This window comes from Scyliorhinus torazame, chromosome 13 (genome assembly GCF_047496885.1).
Source record: "Scyliorhinus torazame isolate Kashiwa2021f chromosome 13, sScyTor2.1, whole genome shotgun sequence".
Taxonomy (NCBI): domain Eukaryota; kingdom Metazoa; phylum Chordata; class Chondrichthyes; order Carcharhiniformes; family Scyliorhinidae; genus Scyliorhinus; species Scyliorhinus torazame.
Window position 1 is genome coordinate 39,529,299 of NC_092719.1, and position 16,208 is coordinate 39,545,506.

Genomic DNA, 16,208 nt, shown 5'->3' on the forward strand with positions numbered 1-16,208 from the left:
ACTCCTGTAACGACAAGGAAAAAGAGAAACATATGAACACAATGGTATGATACATCAGTGAGTTCAATGTTCAAACAGGCTCATAAGTCCAGCCTAGTAGGTGGGCGACGAATTCGGGTTGACCGCCTCAAGGGTGGGTCAGGATTCACCGGCTGAGGAATGGGCCTGGTCACGGGCGACGACGGAATGGGCATGATGGCAGGAAGTTCCATGAAGTCGACATCAGGAACAACAGGAGGGCGTGGCACCGGTGTAAGTTCCCATAGCGAGCGTGGAAGCAGGCGAAGAGCCTGGCGATTGCGCCTGCAAATGGAGCCATCAGGCATGCGAACCAGGAACGAGCGGGGAGCCACGCATCGGAGAACTTCGGCAGGTGCTGACCAGCCACCTTCTGGTAGGTGGATGTGGACGTCGTCTCCAGGCGCCAGGGTGGGAAGATCAGTTGCCGTGTGTCATGTGCCACCTTCTGGTGAACGCGCTGCTGTTGCATCCTGTGCAGTACCGGAGCATGGTTGGTTATGGGGACCAGAATGGACGGCACAGTGGTCCTGAGGGCACGACCCATCAACAGCTGGGCTGGTGAGAGGCCAGTGGCTAGTGGGGCCGAGCGATAGACTAGCAGGGCCAAGCAGAAGTCCGATCCGGCAGCAGCAGCCTTACAGAGGAGCCGCTTGACGATGTGAACGCCCTTCTCCGCCTTTCCATTGGACTGGGGATGCAGAGGGCTGGACGTCACGTGTGTGAAGCCATACGAAGCAGCAAAGGAAGACCATTCCTGGCTGGCAAAACAGGGCACATTGTCCGACATGACAGTAATTGGAATGTCGTGGCGTGCGAAGGTGTCTTTGCAGGCCCTTATGATAGCGGACGATGTCAAATCGTGCAGGCGTATGACCTCTGGATAGTTTGAAAAGTAATCTATGATGACTACATAGTCCCTACCAAGCGCGTGAAAAAGGTCCACACCCACCTTCGCCCAGGGGGATGTCACCAGCTCATGGGGCTGAAGCGTCTCAGGAGGTTGCGTGGCTGAAACCTTTGGCAGGTGGGGCAGTTGAGCACCATATTGGCAATGTCATCACTGATGCCCGGCCAGTATACCGCCTCTCGGGCCCTCCGTCTGCACTTCTCAACCCCCAGATGGCCTTCGTGTAGTTGGTCGAGGACCAGCTTGTCCATGCTGTGTGGAATCACAATCCGGTCCAGCTTTAGGAGGACACCATCAATGACGGCCAAGTCGTCCCGGACATTGTAGAATTGTGGGCACTGTCCTTTGAGCCACCCTTCCGTCATGTGGCGCATCACACGTTGTAGAAGGGGGTCAGCCGCAGTCTCCCGGCGAATACGGGCCAGACTTGAATCATCAGCTGGCAGATTTGCCGATGTGAAGGCCACCTGCGCTTCGACCTGACAGACGAACGCGTCCGAGTCGGGCGGTGTGCTCACTGCTCTAGATAGGGCATCTGCAATGATAAGGTCCTTTCCCGGGGTGTAGACCAGTTGGAAGTCATACCTCCTGAGTTTGAGTAGGATGCGCTGGAGGCGAGGGGTCATCTCGTTCAGGTCCTTATGTATGATGCTGACCAGGGGGCGATGGTCAGTCTCAACGGTAAACTGGGGGAGACCATACACGTAGTCATGGAACTTGTCTATTCTGGTAGCAAACCCAGGAACTCCTTTTCGATCTGCGAGTAGCGCTGTTCTGTGGGGATCATGGCCCGCGAGGCATAGGCGACCGGGGCCCATGACGCAGTGTCATCCCACTGTAGGAGTACCGCCCCAATGCCGGACTGGCTGGCATCAGTCGAAATTTTAGTGTCACGAGATGTGTCGAAAAACGCCAATACCGGGGCTGTGGTGAGCTTAATTTTGAGCTCCTCCCATTCCTTCTGGTGTGCGGGCAGCCACTGGAACTCCGTGGACTTCTTGACTAGGTGGCGAAGAGCCGTCGTGTGGGAGGCAAGGTTGGGAATGAACTTCCCCAGGAAGTTGACCATGCCTAGGAAGCGTAGCACTGCTTTCTTGTCTGCCGGCTGCGGCATGGCTGTAATGGCGCTCACGTTGTCTGCATCCGGACGGACCCCTGACCGGGAAATGTGGTCCCCAAGAAACTTCAGCTCGGTTTGGCCGAAAGAACACTTCGCTCGGTTGAGGGGCAGGCCGTTTTCCCGTACCCGCGCAAAGACGCGCTGGAAACGATTGATGTGCTCCTATGGTGTGGTGGACCAGATCATGACATCATCAACGTAGACGCACACCCCTTCGATGCACTCCATCATCTGTTCCATGATCCTGTGAAAGACCTCGGCTGCCGAGATGATGCCAAACGGCATTCTGTTATAGCAGAACCTGCTGAAAGGAGTGTTGAAGGTGCACAGCTTCCTGCTGGGCTGGTCCAGTTGGATCTGCCAAAAACCCTTTGAGGCATCCAGCTTTGTAAAGATTTTAGCCCGGGCCATTTCGCTCGTGATCTCTTCCCGTTTGGGTATGGGGTAGTGTTCCGTCATTATGTTGTTGTTCAGGTCTTTCGGGTCGATGCAGATCCGGAGTTCGCCAGAGGGCTTCTTAACACACACCATGGAGCTGACCCATGGTGTAGGCTCCGTGACCTGGGATAGCACCCCTAGGTCCTGGAGATCCTGCAGCTGCTACTTGAGGCGGGCTTTGAGTGGCGCTGGGATCCTGCGAGGTGCGTGAATGACCGGGGTGGTGTCCGGTTTGAGTCGTATTCTGTAGGTATAGGGCAGTGTGCCCATGCCCTCGAATGCCTCCTGGTTGTGGGCGAGGAGCGATTGAAGCTGTGCCCTAAATTCTGCATCCGGGAAGTCTGATGTGCCTTCTGGAGACAGAGCGTGGACCCGCTGCATGAGGTGGAGAACCTTGCATGCCTGTGCGCCTAGCAGGGAGTCCTTTGATGATCCGACTATTTCGAAGGACAGTGTGGCCGTGTATGTGTTGTGTGTCACCTGGAGCTGGCAGGATGTCATGGCCGGGATAACGTTTCCATTGTAGTCGACCATCTTGCAACGGGATGGCCGAATTGGTGGTCTGGCCTTCAAGGCGTAGAAGGCTGACCATGCTATTAGGTTGGCGGAGGCACCAGTGTCCAGACGGAATGTTATCGGTGATCGGTTAACCGTTAGGGTGGCACACCTTTCATCACCCGGATTGACACTGTTCACTGGCACCGGCTGGTGGGTCCTGCCTGGAGACATCCGATTCCTATCAATGACCGCAACATGGAAGGCGTCCCAGTCGTCTGTGTCATTGGTTTGGATATCGTCTGGGCAAGACTCGTAGTACGGAGGCTGAATGGTCCGCACGTCCCTGCGAGGTTGTCGGAATTGGGGAGCATTGGCAGGTTGAGCTGCTCGACATCAGGCAGCGTAGTGGCCCATCTTGCCACAGCGGAGGCTTTGTCGGTTTTTTGCCGGACATTGCCGCTTTAAATGTGCGGCTCCGCAGTTGCCGCACGTCGTGACGTCATGGCGTTCGTTGCACCACCGCGCATGCGCAGTTCGGTCTTGTGCCGAGCGCGCCTGCGCATCACGTCCCTCTGCGTCGACATATTTTTTGGCGCGCACAAACGCGGGAGGCCGCGGAAAGCGCGCGAAATGGCTGCCCTCGTCCGGGCTGCGGGCCGGGAGGAACTCAATCGCTTGGACCCGTTCGGCCTCGTAGGACGCCTGCCTTGCCGATTCGGGCGTGTAGGACCCCTGCCGCGCCGATTGGGCCTCTTGAAATTGGGAGTAGCGACTGGTCGCGTTTTCATGAAGGACACAGGCTTCGATTGCAGAGGCTAGGGTGAGGCCTTTAATTTTGAGGAGCTGCTGGCGTAGGGCGCCCGAGGTGACCCCAAATGCAATCTGGTCCCGAATCATTGAATCGGAGGTCGTGTTGTAACCGCAGGACTGCGCGAGGATACGGAGGTGTGTAAGTAAAGATTGAAAGGACTCATCCTTACCCTGCAGGCGCTGCTGGAAGAGATACCGCTCGAAACTCTCATTTACCTCGACGCTGAAGTGTTGCTCGAGTTTGAGAAGGACCGTCTTGTACTTGGTCTTGTCCTCACCTTCCGCGAACACCAGGGAGTTGTAGACATGGATGGCGTGTTGCCCTGCCGTGGAAAGGAGGAGAGCGATTTTTCTGGTGTCCGAAGCGCTCTTCCTTTTGGTGGCTTCCAGGAAGAACTGGAATCGCTGTTTGAACAGCTTCCAATTGACGCTGACGTTTCCAGCGATTTGTAACGGCTGCGGCGAGCTGACGGTGTCCATAGCGCATCCTGGATTCCTGAGGATTCGTAGGTAGGTCTCACAGTTACCGGGTTCCAATCCTGGTACTATGTCGTGTTGGGTGCTCTGCTACACAGACAAACCAACACGGTTGCGGATGGTACAACTCAGTTTTATTACTAACAATATTTATAATGGTAAACTGGTTACTGTGGTTCATTCATTACCCTAAAATCTGTGGACCTATCCCTAACACTATCCTGGAGTGGCACTCAGCACATGGTGGATGTCTGAGTGGTTTGCTGTGAGCTCTGTGCCCTGAGCTGTCTCCTGCTGGAATGAGCGGGAAGTGTCATGTTCCCCATTTTATTGTGTGTATGCTCTTGCCTGTGATTGGCTGTGGTGTTGCGTGTGTATTGATTGGTCCGTTGATCTGTCCATCAGTATGTATGTATGTTTGCACCATGATGTTTACCTGAATATTATGACATCACTTACCTCAGCAAGCATGCGGGCAGCAGTTTTATACGTGAGCCACTCCTAGCCAGGGCCAAGGTTAATGTCAGACAGCTTTCTGACCATGATTCCTTCAGGTCTTCTTTGGGTAAAAATTCCTCTATATTGAGCCTGGAGAAAATGTAGTTTCCAGGTGCAGCAAGAGGGCAAAAAGAAGGGACTACCTTTCATACCAAGTGTCTGCCTCCACTCAGTTGTCGAGATTGCCTGGCCTTTCCCAGGTGGGTAGGACTAGGTTTGTGCCTGTAGTAAACACAGCAGTCCAGTGTTAGCAGTTGGGTGAGACAGAATGGTGCTCACCTCATGGAATCATAGAATCCCTGCAGTGCAGAAGGAGGTCATTCGGCTTCTTAAGGATGCAGTGCACCTCAGCGATTAGCCTGGAGGACAATCAAACCTATTTTCTTTCCCCAGATTCCTCGCCCCTCGTTTGATGGTATACAGATCCCCAGGTGCCAGAAGCTTTTCCGTGCCAATTCCAAGCAGCCATTTTATATATGGGAGCTGGGCCAACAAAAGTCAGCCGATTATTTAACCATAAAATGCATCCCAACTGAGCCTGATATTGTGCTTACCAGATGCTCATGTACAGGTTCAATGGATAGAGATTAAGGACAACATCTTTCATTCTCGTCATTCTCAGAAATGTGGGCATTGCTGACAAGGGCTGCATTTATTAGCTCGGAGGTCAGGATTTATTGCATTTGTACCCTATTGAAGTGCGAAGGTAAATGAAAGCAGCACAATTGCTTCCACAGCTGAGTTTTGTTCACACTTCTTCCAAAAATAGATTGAGGATTAACCCTAATGTTTGAATTGATCTGACTTCAGTACGCGGGTCAGAGCTGTACTGTATAATGGTCGAGTGAGAAGCTTTATTATCAGCAAGCAATCGGACCAGTCAAAAAGGAGATTCACACCAACAATCCAGCAGGTGAAGGATTTACATTGGCCACTTTGCTAATCCACTGGGGTTTTGATAAGAGTTTAGCTCAGTGGATTGTGGATTGAGAAGGTTGTAGGTCAAACAATGCTGCTTGACTTGAACACATAATCTAAACTGACTCTTCAGTGTATTACCGAGGGGTAGATACATTTTCAGAGCTTCAGCCTTTTGGTTGAAATGTGAAATTTGTGGCCGTCTCAATTTTCAGGCAGATACAAAAAAATCCCACTGCACTTTTTAGAACATAGAACATACAGTGCAGAAGGAGACCATTCGGTCCATCGAGTCTGCACCAACATCGAGTCTGCACCAACCCACTTGAAATGAATGAAAATCGCTTATTGTCACAAGTAGGCTTCAAATTAAGTTACTGTGAAAAGCCCCTAGTCGCCACATTCCGGCGCCTGTTCGGGGAGGCTGGTACGGGAATTGAACCGTGCTGCTGGTCTGCCTTGGTCTGCTTTCAAAGCCAGCAATTCCCTGTGCTAAACCAGCTAAACTTAAGCCCTCACTTCCACCCTATCCCCATAACCCAATAACCCCTCCTAACCTTTTTTGGTCACCAAGGGCAATTTATCATGACCAATCCACTTAACCTGCACGTCTTTGGACTGTGGGAGGAAACCGGAGGAAACCCACGCAGACATGGGGAGAAGGTGCAGACTCCGCATAGACAGTGACCCAGCAGGGATCTGAACCTGGGACCCTGGCGCTGTGAAGCCACAGTGCTAATCACTTGTGCTACCGTGCTGCCTTGGAAGAAGAACCGTCCGACTAACATTTATCCTTTGAACAACATCCCCAAAAAACAAATGATCTGGTTGTTAACCTCATTCCTTCTTTTCAAAGGTTTGTTCAAATTGGCTGCCACGTGTTGATAGAGATAGAACAGTGGCTATACTTCAGATGTGATTGGGTATTGCACTTTGGCATGCCTTGGGAATGTTCAAAAGCAAGCCGACTATATTTCCGGAACACCGTGATGTCTCTCGTATTTGAGAAGTGTTAAAGAGAATTACAGAATAACATAGAATTACCCACTTGGAGACAGTTCGTTCAGTCCAACAGAACAATGTTCGAATTTATTCCCCACATAAGAGTGCTCCAAATCCCACGTGGCTTCTCTGCTCCCCATATCCATTTAATTCTAGGTTCAGGGGTTGATTTTAACTCTGGAAGTGAATGGGTTTTGAGTATTTGAGTGAGTTAAGGGGCGTCATTCTCCGACCCCCCGCCGGGTCGGAGAATGGCCGTTGGCCGCCGTGAATCCCGCCCCCGCCGAAGTCTCTGGTACAGGAGATTGGGCGGGGGAGGGAATCGGGCCGCGCCGGTTGGCGGGACCCCCCGCTCAATTCTCCGGCCCGAATGGGCCGAAGTCCCGCCCAGAAATTGCCTGTCCCGCCGGCGTAAATTAAACCTGGTATTTACCGGTGGGACCAGGCGGCGTGGGCGGGCTCCGGGGTCCTGGGGGGGGCGCGGGGCGATCTGATCCCGGGGGGTGCCCCCACGGTGGCCTGGCCCGCGATCGGGGCCCACCGATCCGCGGGCGGGCCTGTGCCGTGGGGGCACTCTTTCCCTTCCGCCTCCACCATGGCAGAGGCGGATGTGACTCTCCCCACTGCGCATGCGCGGGAAACTTTCAGCGGCCGCTGACGCTCCCGCGCATGCGCTGCATTTCCGCGCCAGCTGGCGGGGCAACAAACGTCATTTCCGCCAGTTGGCGCGGCGGAAATCCCTCCGGCGCCGGCCTAGCCCCGACATTGAGGGGCTAGGCCGCCAAAGATGCGGAGCATTCCGCACCTTTGGGGCGGCGCGATGCCCGTCTGATTGGCGCTGATTTGGGCGGCAGTCAGCGGACATCGCGCAGTTGGGGGAGAATTTCGCCCAAGATTTTTCTCTAGTCTCTGCTTCAAGCACTTCAAGCTTGCAGTGTATTCTATAGATTTGCAAACACGCCCATTGATTACTATGAGAATCTAATTATTTTCTTTTTCTTTTTTCTCTTTCTAATTGCATATGAAAACAATTAGGTTAATTTGAATCACCTCACCTGGCTCTCATTAATTCGGCAAGCGTGTGAGTGCGTGGGAAGGGAAGGGATAAAACAACCTGAGCCGAACAGCAGCCTGTCAAGATTCTAACTCCACTGAATCAGAGGTCTGTCAAAGTTCCCCCAAGAGGCAGGCAGGGGCCCAAATTTAAATCTATAAGTGACAGCCTGATGTAATTGGCAGCGCACCTCATTTTAATGAATGGATTTAGGAGGCCAGTACAGTCAACCCTGATTGACCTACTGTAGCAACAATGTGGCGAGGGGCCAAAAGGGCCCATTGTGTGTTCAGATATATCCCATTGAAGCTGAATTGTTGCAGACCAGGAGGAGTGGGTGTGTTCAACACTGTTTCCTCTAAGGTGCATGGTTAAAGTAGCAACTCAAAAGACTCCTTGCGGGGCATGTATAATCGACTCCTTTAAAATCACCATGCATGCACAACCACTCCGAAAAATACCAGGGGGATGCAGACTGAAAGAAACCGCCATCACACTCGAGAGGAAAAAAGTTAAAGGGAGGAAAGGCAAATGTTCAACTTGTGGTCTCACAACACCAGCTGGCCTTCACTCTGCAGATAACCCCTTCGAGCACTTACCTTATGCTGAAGAAGTTTAAATGAGGCCCTTCTGTTAAAATCAACACGTTTCCACAATGATTACCCCACTTTCTAGCCATCATCAGTATAGATTCCCTATTGAATACAGCACGGTAAATCTTACTGTTGATGTAAGGTGCAGTGAAGATGTAAATATTGTTGTTTAGGCTCCTTTTGTAGTAGCTCGCTTCATATGTCTCCGGATTCTCTGTCCATTCTTCTCCAGCACTAAAAAGGAAATAAGATTTGAGACATAATGAGGATCATACTTTAAGAGGAGGTGACTACAAGTGAGGAAAGTAGAGAGGTCCAAGAGGTAGCACTGCAGGAGCCACAGACCCTGGGCGAGATTTTCCGACCCCCCGCTGGGTCGGAGAATCGCCGGGGGCTGGCGTGAATCTCGCCCCCGCCGGTTGCCGAATTCTCCGGCACCGGATATTCTGCGGGGGCAGGAATCGCGGCGCGCCGGTTGGCGGGCCCCCACCCCGCGATTATCCGGCCCGGATGGGCCGAAGTCCCGCCGCTAAAATGCCTGTCACGCCGGCGTAGTTTAAAACCCCTACCTTACTGGCGGCACGGGCGGGCTACGGGGCGATCTGGCCCCGGGGCGTGCCCCCACGGTGGCCTGGCCCGCGATCGGGGCCCACCGATCCGCGGGCGGGCCTGTGCCATGGGGGCACTCTTTCCCTTCCGCCTTCGCTACGGTCTCCACCATGGTGGAGGCGGAAGAGACTCCCTCCACTGTGCATGCGCAGGAATGCCGTCAGCGGCCGCTAACGCTCCCGCGCATGCGCCGCCCGGAGATGTCATTTCCGCGCCAGCTGGCGGGGCACCAAAGGCCTTTTCCGCCAGCTGGCAGGGCAGAAATTCGTACGCCGCCGGCCTAGCCCCTCAAGGTTGGGGCTCGGCCCCCAAAGATGCGGAGCATTCCGCACCTTTGGGGCGGCGCGATGCCCGACTGATTTGCGCTGTTTTGGGCGCCAGTCGGCGGATACCGCGCCGATACCGGAGAATTTCGCCCCCTGTTCTTGTCCAACAGGTTTGAAATTCTATGTGGACGAGAGCTGAGACTTGAGGGAGGTTGAGCAAATTGACCATAGAACCATGGTGCAGGGAGCTATTCAAGTGAGGGGAGAAAAGAGAAATGTAGTCGCAGACGAGGATAGTGTGGTGAGAGGAATAAAAACTGTTCTCTGTACACAGGATCTAGAGTCCCAAAGGCTGTGTTGCCTGCCCGATGCCAGGGTTCGGACAACTGCTCCAGCTTGGAGAGGAACTTGCAGTGGGAGGGAAAGGATCCCATTGTTGTTGTCCATGTAGAGACTAATAACATAGGCAGAACGATGAAAGAGGTTCTGCATAGAGAGTCTGAGGAGCTAGGCACTAAATTAAACAACAGGTCGTCCAAGGTTATAATCTCTGGATTATTACCTGAACCATGTGCAAATTGGCAATGGGTACATAAAATTAGAGAGATGAATACATGGCTCAAAGACTGGTGCGGGCGAAGTGGGTTTCAGTTTGTGGGGCAATGGCATCAGTACTGAAGAAATTCGGGGCTGTACGCTGGGATGGCTTACATCTGAACTGTGCTGGGACCAATGTTCCTGCAAACCACATAACTAGGAGAGCAGAGAGGGTTTTAAACCAAATAGTGGGGGACCAAAAGGGAAAACTCTGGAAAATGTCAGCAAGTCTGTCAGCATCTGTAAGGAGAGAAAATTGCTAACGTTTCGAGTCCAGATGACCCTTTGTCAAAGCTCTTCTCAGCCCTTTGAGCATACTCCACTATTTATTATGATCGTGGCTGATCACCAGTTCAAAGTTACAGAGACGTGGTTACAACAAGATCAAAACTGCGAACTAAATATTTATGGGCATGTGACTTTTTGTAAGAACAGGCAGGAAGGAAAGGGTGGTTAGGTAGCTTTGTTAGCATGAGCTGGAATAAGTACAATAGCAGGAAATGATCTTGGCTCAGAAGATGTGGAATCCATGTGGATAGGGATAAGAAATATCAAGGGGAAGAAGACTCCGGTGGGAGTAGACAGAGAATAAAGCAGGAGATAATAAGGGCGTATAAAAAAGCAGTACTTTAATCATGGGTGACTTGAATCTTCATGTCGATTGGGAAAATCAAATTGGCAGGGGCAGCCATGACAAATAATTCATAGCTGGGACAGTTTTCTAGAATAACCAGGGATAAGGCTGTTTTGGATTTGGCAATGTGTAATGAGGCAGAGTTACTAAACAATCTCAGAGTAAAAGATCCCCGAGGAAGCAGTGACCATAACATGGTAGAATTTAGCATTAAATTTGAGAGTCAGAAACAATTGTATTACACTTAAATAGGATAATTATAAAGGAATGAAAGCAGAGTTGTCTGCAGTGAATGGGAAAGGAGTTTAGCAGGAAAGACGGTTGATCAGCAATGGCAGACCTTTCTGAAAATAGTTCATAACTCACAACAAAAGATATAAACCAATGAGGAAGAAGGGTTCTAGGAAGGGGATAAATCAACCATGGTTAACCAAGGAAGTGAAGAATAGTATTGAACTGGAAGAAAAAGTATATAATGTGGTAAAGATTAGTAAGCCAGATGATTGGGAAAGTTTTAAAAATCCAACAAAAGATGACCAAAAAAATTAAGACTGAGAAGATAAACCAAGAGGGTAAAATAACAAGTAATATAAAAAAGGACAGCAAAAGCTTCTTTAAATATATTTTTTAAAAAGGAAGAGAGAGACCAAAGTGAACCTAGGCCCCTTAGAGAATGAGACTGGGGAAACAATAATGGGAAAACTAAGAAATGGCAGAGGAGTTGAACAAATACATGGCATCAGTGTTCATGCATTCCAAAATTTACGAAATAATCAAGAGGCAGAGTAGGGGTGGGGGTAGGGGAGAGAAATAAATACAATCACAATCACTCAGGGAAAAGTACGAGGAAATCTCTTGGGCCTAAAAAGCGCCAAGTCCCCTGGACCTGATCGGTTGCATCTCAGGGTATTAAAAGACGTAGCTACAGAGTTGGGAATGCACTGGTGGTAATCTACCAAGAATCTTTAAATTTTGGAAAAGTCCCAGAGGATTTGGAAAACTGCTAATGTAACATCTTTCTTCAAAAAAGGAACGAGACAAACACAAGTAACTATAGGCCAGTTAACTTAACTTTTGTCATTGGGAAAATGTTAGAGTCCATTATGAAGGTTGCAATAGCAAAGCATTTAGAAATGCATAATATAATCAAGCAGAGTCAACATGGCTTCATGAAGAGGAAATCATGCCTTATAAGATAAGATCCCATGGTGTCGGGAGTAGTATATTAGCATGAATAGAGGATTGACTCACTGATAGAACACAGAGTTGGGATAAGGGGGGCATTTTCAGGATGGCAACCTGTACTAGTGGAATGCTACAATTATTCACAATATATATTAATAGCATGGACAAGGGAAGTGAATGCACAATTGGCAAGTTTGTGGATGACACAAAATAGGTGGGAAGACTGATAGCACGGTGGCACAGTCGTTAGCACTGCTGCCTCACGGCACCAAGGACCCGGGTTCGATCCCGGCCCCAGGTCAATGTCCATGTGGAGTTTGCACATTGTCCCCGTGTCTGTGTAGGTCTCAACCCTACAACCCAAAGATGTGCAGGCTAGGTGTATTGGCGATGCTAAATTGCTCGTTAATTGGAATAAAATGAATTGGGTACTTTAAATAGAAAGAAAATAGGTGGGAAGGCAAGTGGTGAGGATAGCACAAAGAGTCTACAGAGGGATATAGATAGGTAAGGTGAGTGGGCAAAACTTGGCAGATGGAATATAATGCAGGAAAATGTGAAGTTATGCACTTTGGTAGGAAAAATAAAGGAGCTGAATATTATTTAATTGGAAAAAAAAACTGTTCGAAACTACAGCACAGAGGGATTTGGGATCCTTGTGCATAAATCACAAGAAACTAGCATGCAAGCTCAGCAGACAATTGGGAAGGCAAACGGAATGTTAGCCTTTATTTCAAAGAGAATGGAGTATAAAAATCGGGAAGTCCTGCTAAAACAATACAAGGCAACGACCATGCAAAGACAGGAACGACATTTGAATACAATGTGTTATAATTAACAGGCCACTCCGCTGTAACTTCCTACTACACAGGAAGGTCCCCCTGCCAGCGGCAGGACGCAAGGTCAGCATGGCGTACAAAAGGGTTTTAAAAATGGGGGACTAGCGAAACAATCCCACCAGGAGCACACATGTAGTTACAGCACCCAGTGGCGAGGGCCATGCCCAGGAGGTACCCAGTCACTGACCCCTATAGTGGGCACAGCCAGTGGCATTGCCGAAGGGCGGGGGGGAACGTGGAGAAGGTGTCAGAGGCTCCATGTCAGGGGGGAGGGTACTGACCCGTCAAGAGCCAAAGTTGCTAGCAGGGCGGGTTAAAATATGGCGGGAAAAGCCAGCTACACACCACTTTTCCCACCTCAATTGACAGTTGGTCAAAAAATTTGAACATTCCGCCCCCCCGAGTAGGTAACAGCAAGAAAGGGACTCGTAGTCACTCTCATTCCCTCCAGCCATTCTGAAAGCTTGTGTCTTGTTTGTATCTGGCCAGCCAACAATGTCTTCAACATAAACTAAACAGCTGCTGACTCCAGAGAAAAAGAGAGAGATCATCTATCATGTCTTTAAAACATCTCTGTGCAGAATTCGGCAAAAATCACCTAACATGGTGTGAAAGCTTCCAAAGCATCAACCTATTGGACCCATACATGATTAGCTTTATTTTGGGGCTCTTATACAATTTAACTCAGCCTCCCTACTTGTAGCTTGCTCTGTGTCCATGTGACTCTCCTAGGTGCAATGTGTGAATGTGAGTTTGAGCATAATGTATTTTTTTATATAGATCAGGGGCGCGATTTAATGGAAATGAAACAGTCCCTTGTTGAGTGCGTTTTGCCGGGTTTGTCCTTGCACCGGCAGCACTGAGAACGACCCTGCTCTCAACCAGGACTCTCCTTCATTTTGGAGCCTCAGCGAGGAACGCCCCGTTAGGCCGCATGTAGTCTCGCCAGTGTAGGAAGAGATCGGGGCACCATTTTTAAATGGCATCCTAATCTCAAGAACCCCCACTGTGGCTTCTGATCCCAACTCAGCTCTAAGGGGAGCATCATTCCCCCCCGTACCTCACCTCAGAAGGGCACCACCAAGCCCAATCCCTGACATGGGCAAAATGCTACCCAGGCACCTTGGCACTGACAACCTGGTACTCTGGCAGTGCCCATGCTAAGGTGCCCAGGTGGCACTGCCAGGGTGCCCGGTGGCATCAGATGTGCCAGGGTACACTTTGCCCAGAGACCCTCCAAAATGCCGGTGCACATGGTCCATGTTGGTGGAGACCAGGGCTAACCGGTGCTCACTTGGTGTCTCCAAGGCACAGGGATTAGATCCCGCGTCTTAGGCACCTCCGGTGAGAGCATATTCAGTGTGCCTTTCTGCACACTTGAATATGCAGATTTCGGTCTCGCCCATTGTAGGCAGGATCTACATCGCATCGTCTCGCGAGATCCCGTTAAACCTCGCAAGGCGTAGCGAGCTGGATAAATCTTTTGAGAGGCATCCCGAGTCAGATGCGGCCGTTAGATTTCACCCCAGGTGTTACGTACATTAAATACATTTCTTAAGCTTCCAAGGAAGATGCTGTGTGAGTTATTTTCAGTCATGGCACTTAAATTGTTAAACACTCACTGAACCAGTGGAAATTCTTTAAAAAAAACACCTGTTGTGGCCAACCGAGAGGGTGGAGAGAGGTGTCATTCTACCAATTCTCACCTTGTTGTGACACCATTTATCAGCCCAAGCCTGAACTTTGTCCAGGTTTTGCTGCATGCGGGACAGACTGTTTCATTATCTGAGGAGTTGTGAATGGTACTGAACACTGTGCAATCATTCCAATGTTTGACTTTATGTTGGGGGGAATGTCATCAAAGAAATAGCTGTAGACGGTTGGGATTGAGGGCAGTCGCCCTCCCCAGCCTTTTCCGTAAGGCCTCCAATTTCCACATGGTCAAGGTTTCCCCTAGACTTCCCAGCACTCAGACCTTCCCATCAACACCTCCAGGACACTGGGATCAACCCCTGCTCCACCCCACCCCCCCCCCAACAATACTGACAGACGTCAATCTCCAATTATCTTGTAATTAGATGGTATGAACTCACAAATGATCCAAAGACATGCACCATTTGTTGCAAAAGTCCTACCTTTTGGGGTAAATCCTTGTAATTCCACCATCAGTTGCTACGAATCTAGCCAGAACTCCTGCCCTATTTTACAAAGAAAAGTTACTTTATTAGAGTGGCACCACAGACCTTTACGACATAGACTGTACTGGGATTCTTTTCCCCGCTGTGTGGAACCTATTTCTGGTTTTTAGAATGGAGCTGAATTTCCTGTCTGTTCCTATGGTAGGAGTACCACACACCCCACTCTGGTAGCCATCACCCTTGCCCACTTTCTGCACTGAAAGATTTTACAATATTTTGCAGGCACTGAGAGCCTTAATGCTGCCAGGGCAGCCTACCTTATGTTGCGGGTACGAGGTAGGACAGGCGAATCCCTGGAGCACCTAATGATGTGGGCCTGGCAAAGTATTTTTTTTTAAAAGGTGACTGGTTAAATATTGCATCAGCTTCCCTAATGTGGTCAATCTCTTTGATATGTTCTGCATTAAGCTAAACTGATTTCCAAAAGTTAATCCTGGTTACCAGGGACATGCGGTCGCCCATTCTACCCAGTGTGACCGAGATGCAAGTGTTGAGAAACCTGCCATATTTTAACATGTTTACTCATATTTAGCTGGTTGGATTAAACATTTGGCGTCATGACAGAAATGCTGGAACTGTGGAGGGCAAGGTCAAAGGGTTAAGAGAGTTTGCTGTCAAAATGTGAGCAATGGTGCCAGAGAGCGGTTTCATTTTACTTTGGGAAGCATGTTTTCAGATTTTGAATAATTATTATCTTCTGAGTCTATTACGTGGAGTGCACCTAGAGCAAATTAGAATATTCATGTGGGCATTGGTAAGTTTAGCGTCAGATATCTTCAACAGGGGCAGCACGGTGTCGCAGTGGTTAGCATTGCTGCCTCATGGCGCCGAGGTCCCAGGTTCGATCCTGGCTCTGGGTCACTGTCCGTGTGGAGTTTGCACATTCTCCTCATGTTTGCATGGGTTTCGCCCCCACAAGCCAAAAAGATGTGCCAGGTAGGTGGATTGGCCACGCTAAATTGCCCCTTAATTGGAAAAAATGAATTGGGTATCTTCAACACAATATTTTCCAATACTGAAAATTGTACTTTAAAGTGCAATGTTACATATGATTCTCTAAAGAGAAAGGCAGTGGGTGTATGTTAAAATTGATCGGTTTTGGCAGGCATAATGTTGTTACATTCCTAGAATTGCAAAGCTCAATAGCAAGCATCCTAAATCATACTGTGTATGTATGAAAAATATTGACCTGGATTCTCCTCCCCGGTTTTTGGCAGGTAGGAATTGTGGTTGGGGCAGAGAATCTAAAGTGAATCCCCAAACAGCTGTTACGCTGTCTGGATTCCCCCCCCATTGTCCCCGTCCTGCCAACGACGTAATGGGGTTCCCGCCATGATTACCAAACACTTAAATATAATTAGACGGCTTACCCGCTGCATTGGGCCCATGTTCCGATTTCTCTGCCGCACCACCGCCCCGCCCCCCCCTCCAGCGTGGCATCACATTGGCAGGGTTTACAACATCTTTTGACAAATGGGGACCTGCCGAACGGTCCCCCCTGGGGGTGCACAGGTTAGTACAGCCCGAGGGGGTGAGAGCTATGC

The 16,208-nt window shown here is 49.9% G+C and overlaps 1 protein-coding gene across 4 annotated transcripts in view; it reads right to left on the reverse strand.

The window, feature by feature from the left end:
• Positions 1 to 16,208, reverse strand: part of LOC140387976 (voltage-dependent calcium channel subunit alpha-2/delta-1) — an 890,358-nt gene that overhangs the window by 47,957 nt on the left and 826,193 nt on the right. For all 4 annotated transcript variants that reach the window (XM_072471400.1, XM_072471399.1, XM_072471398.1 and 1 more), the window contains 2 exons: positions 14,602 to 14,664; positions 8,467 to 8,570 (listed from right to left, as the gene is read on the reverse strand). In XM_072471400.1, coding sequence (XP_072327501.1) covers positions 8,467 to 8,570; positions 14,602 to 14,664 — 167 coding nt within the window. The remainder of the gene's footprint in view (positions 1 to 8,466; positions 8,571 to 14,601; positions 14,665 to 16,208) is intronic.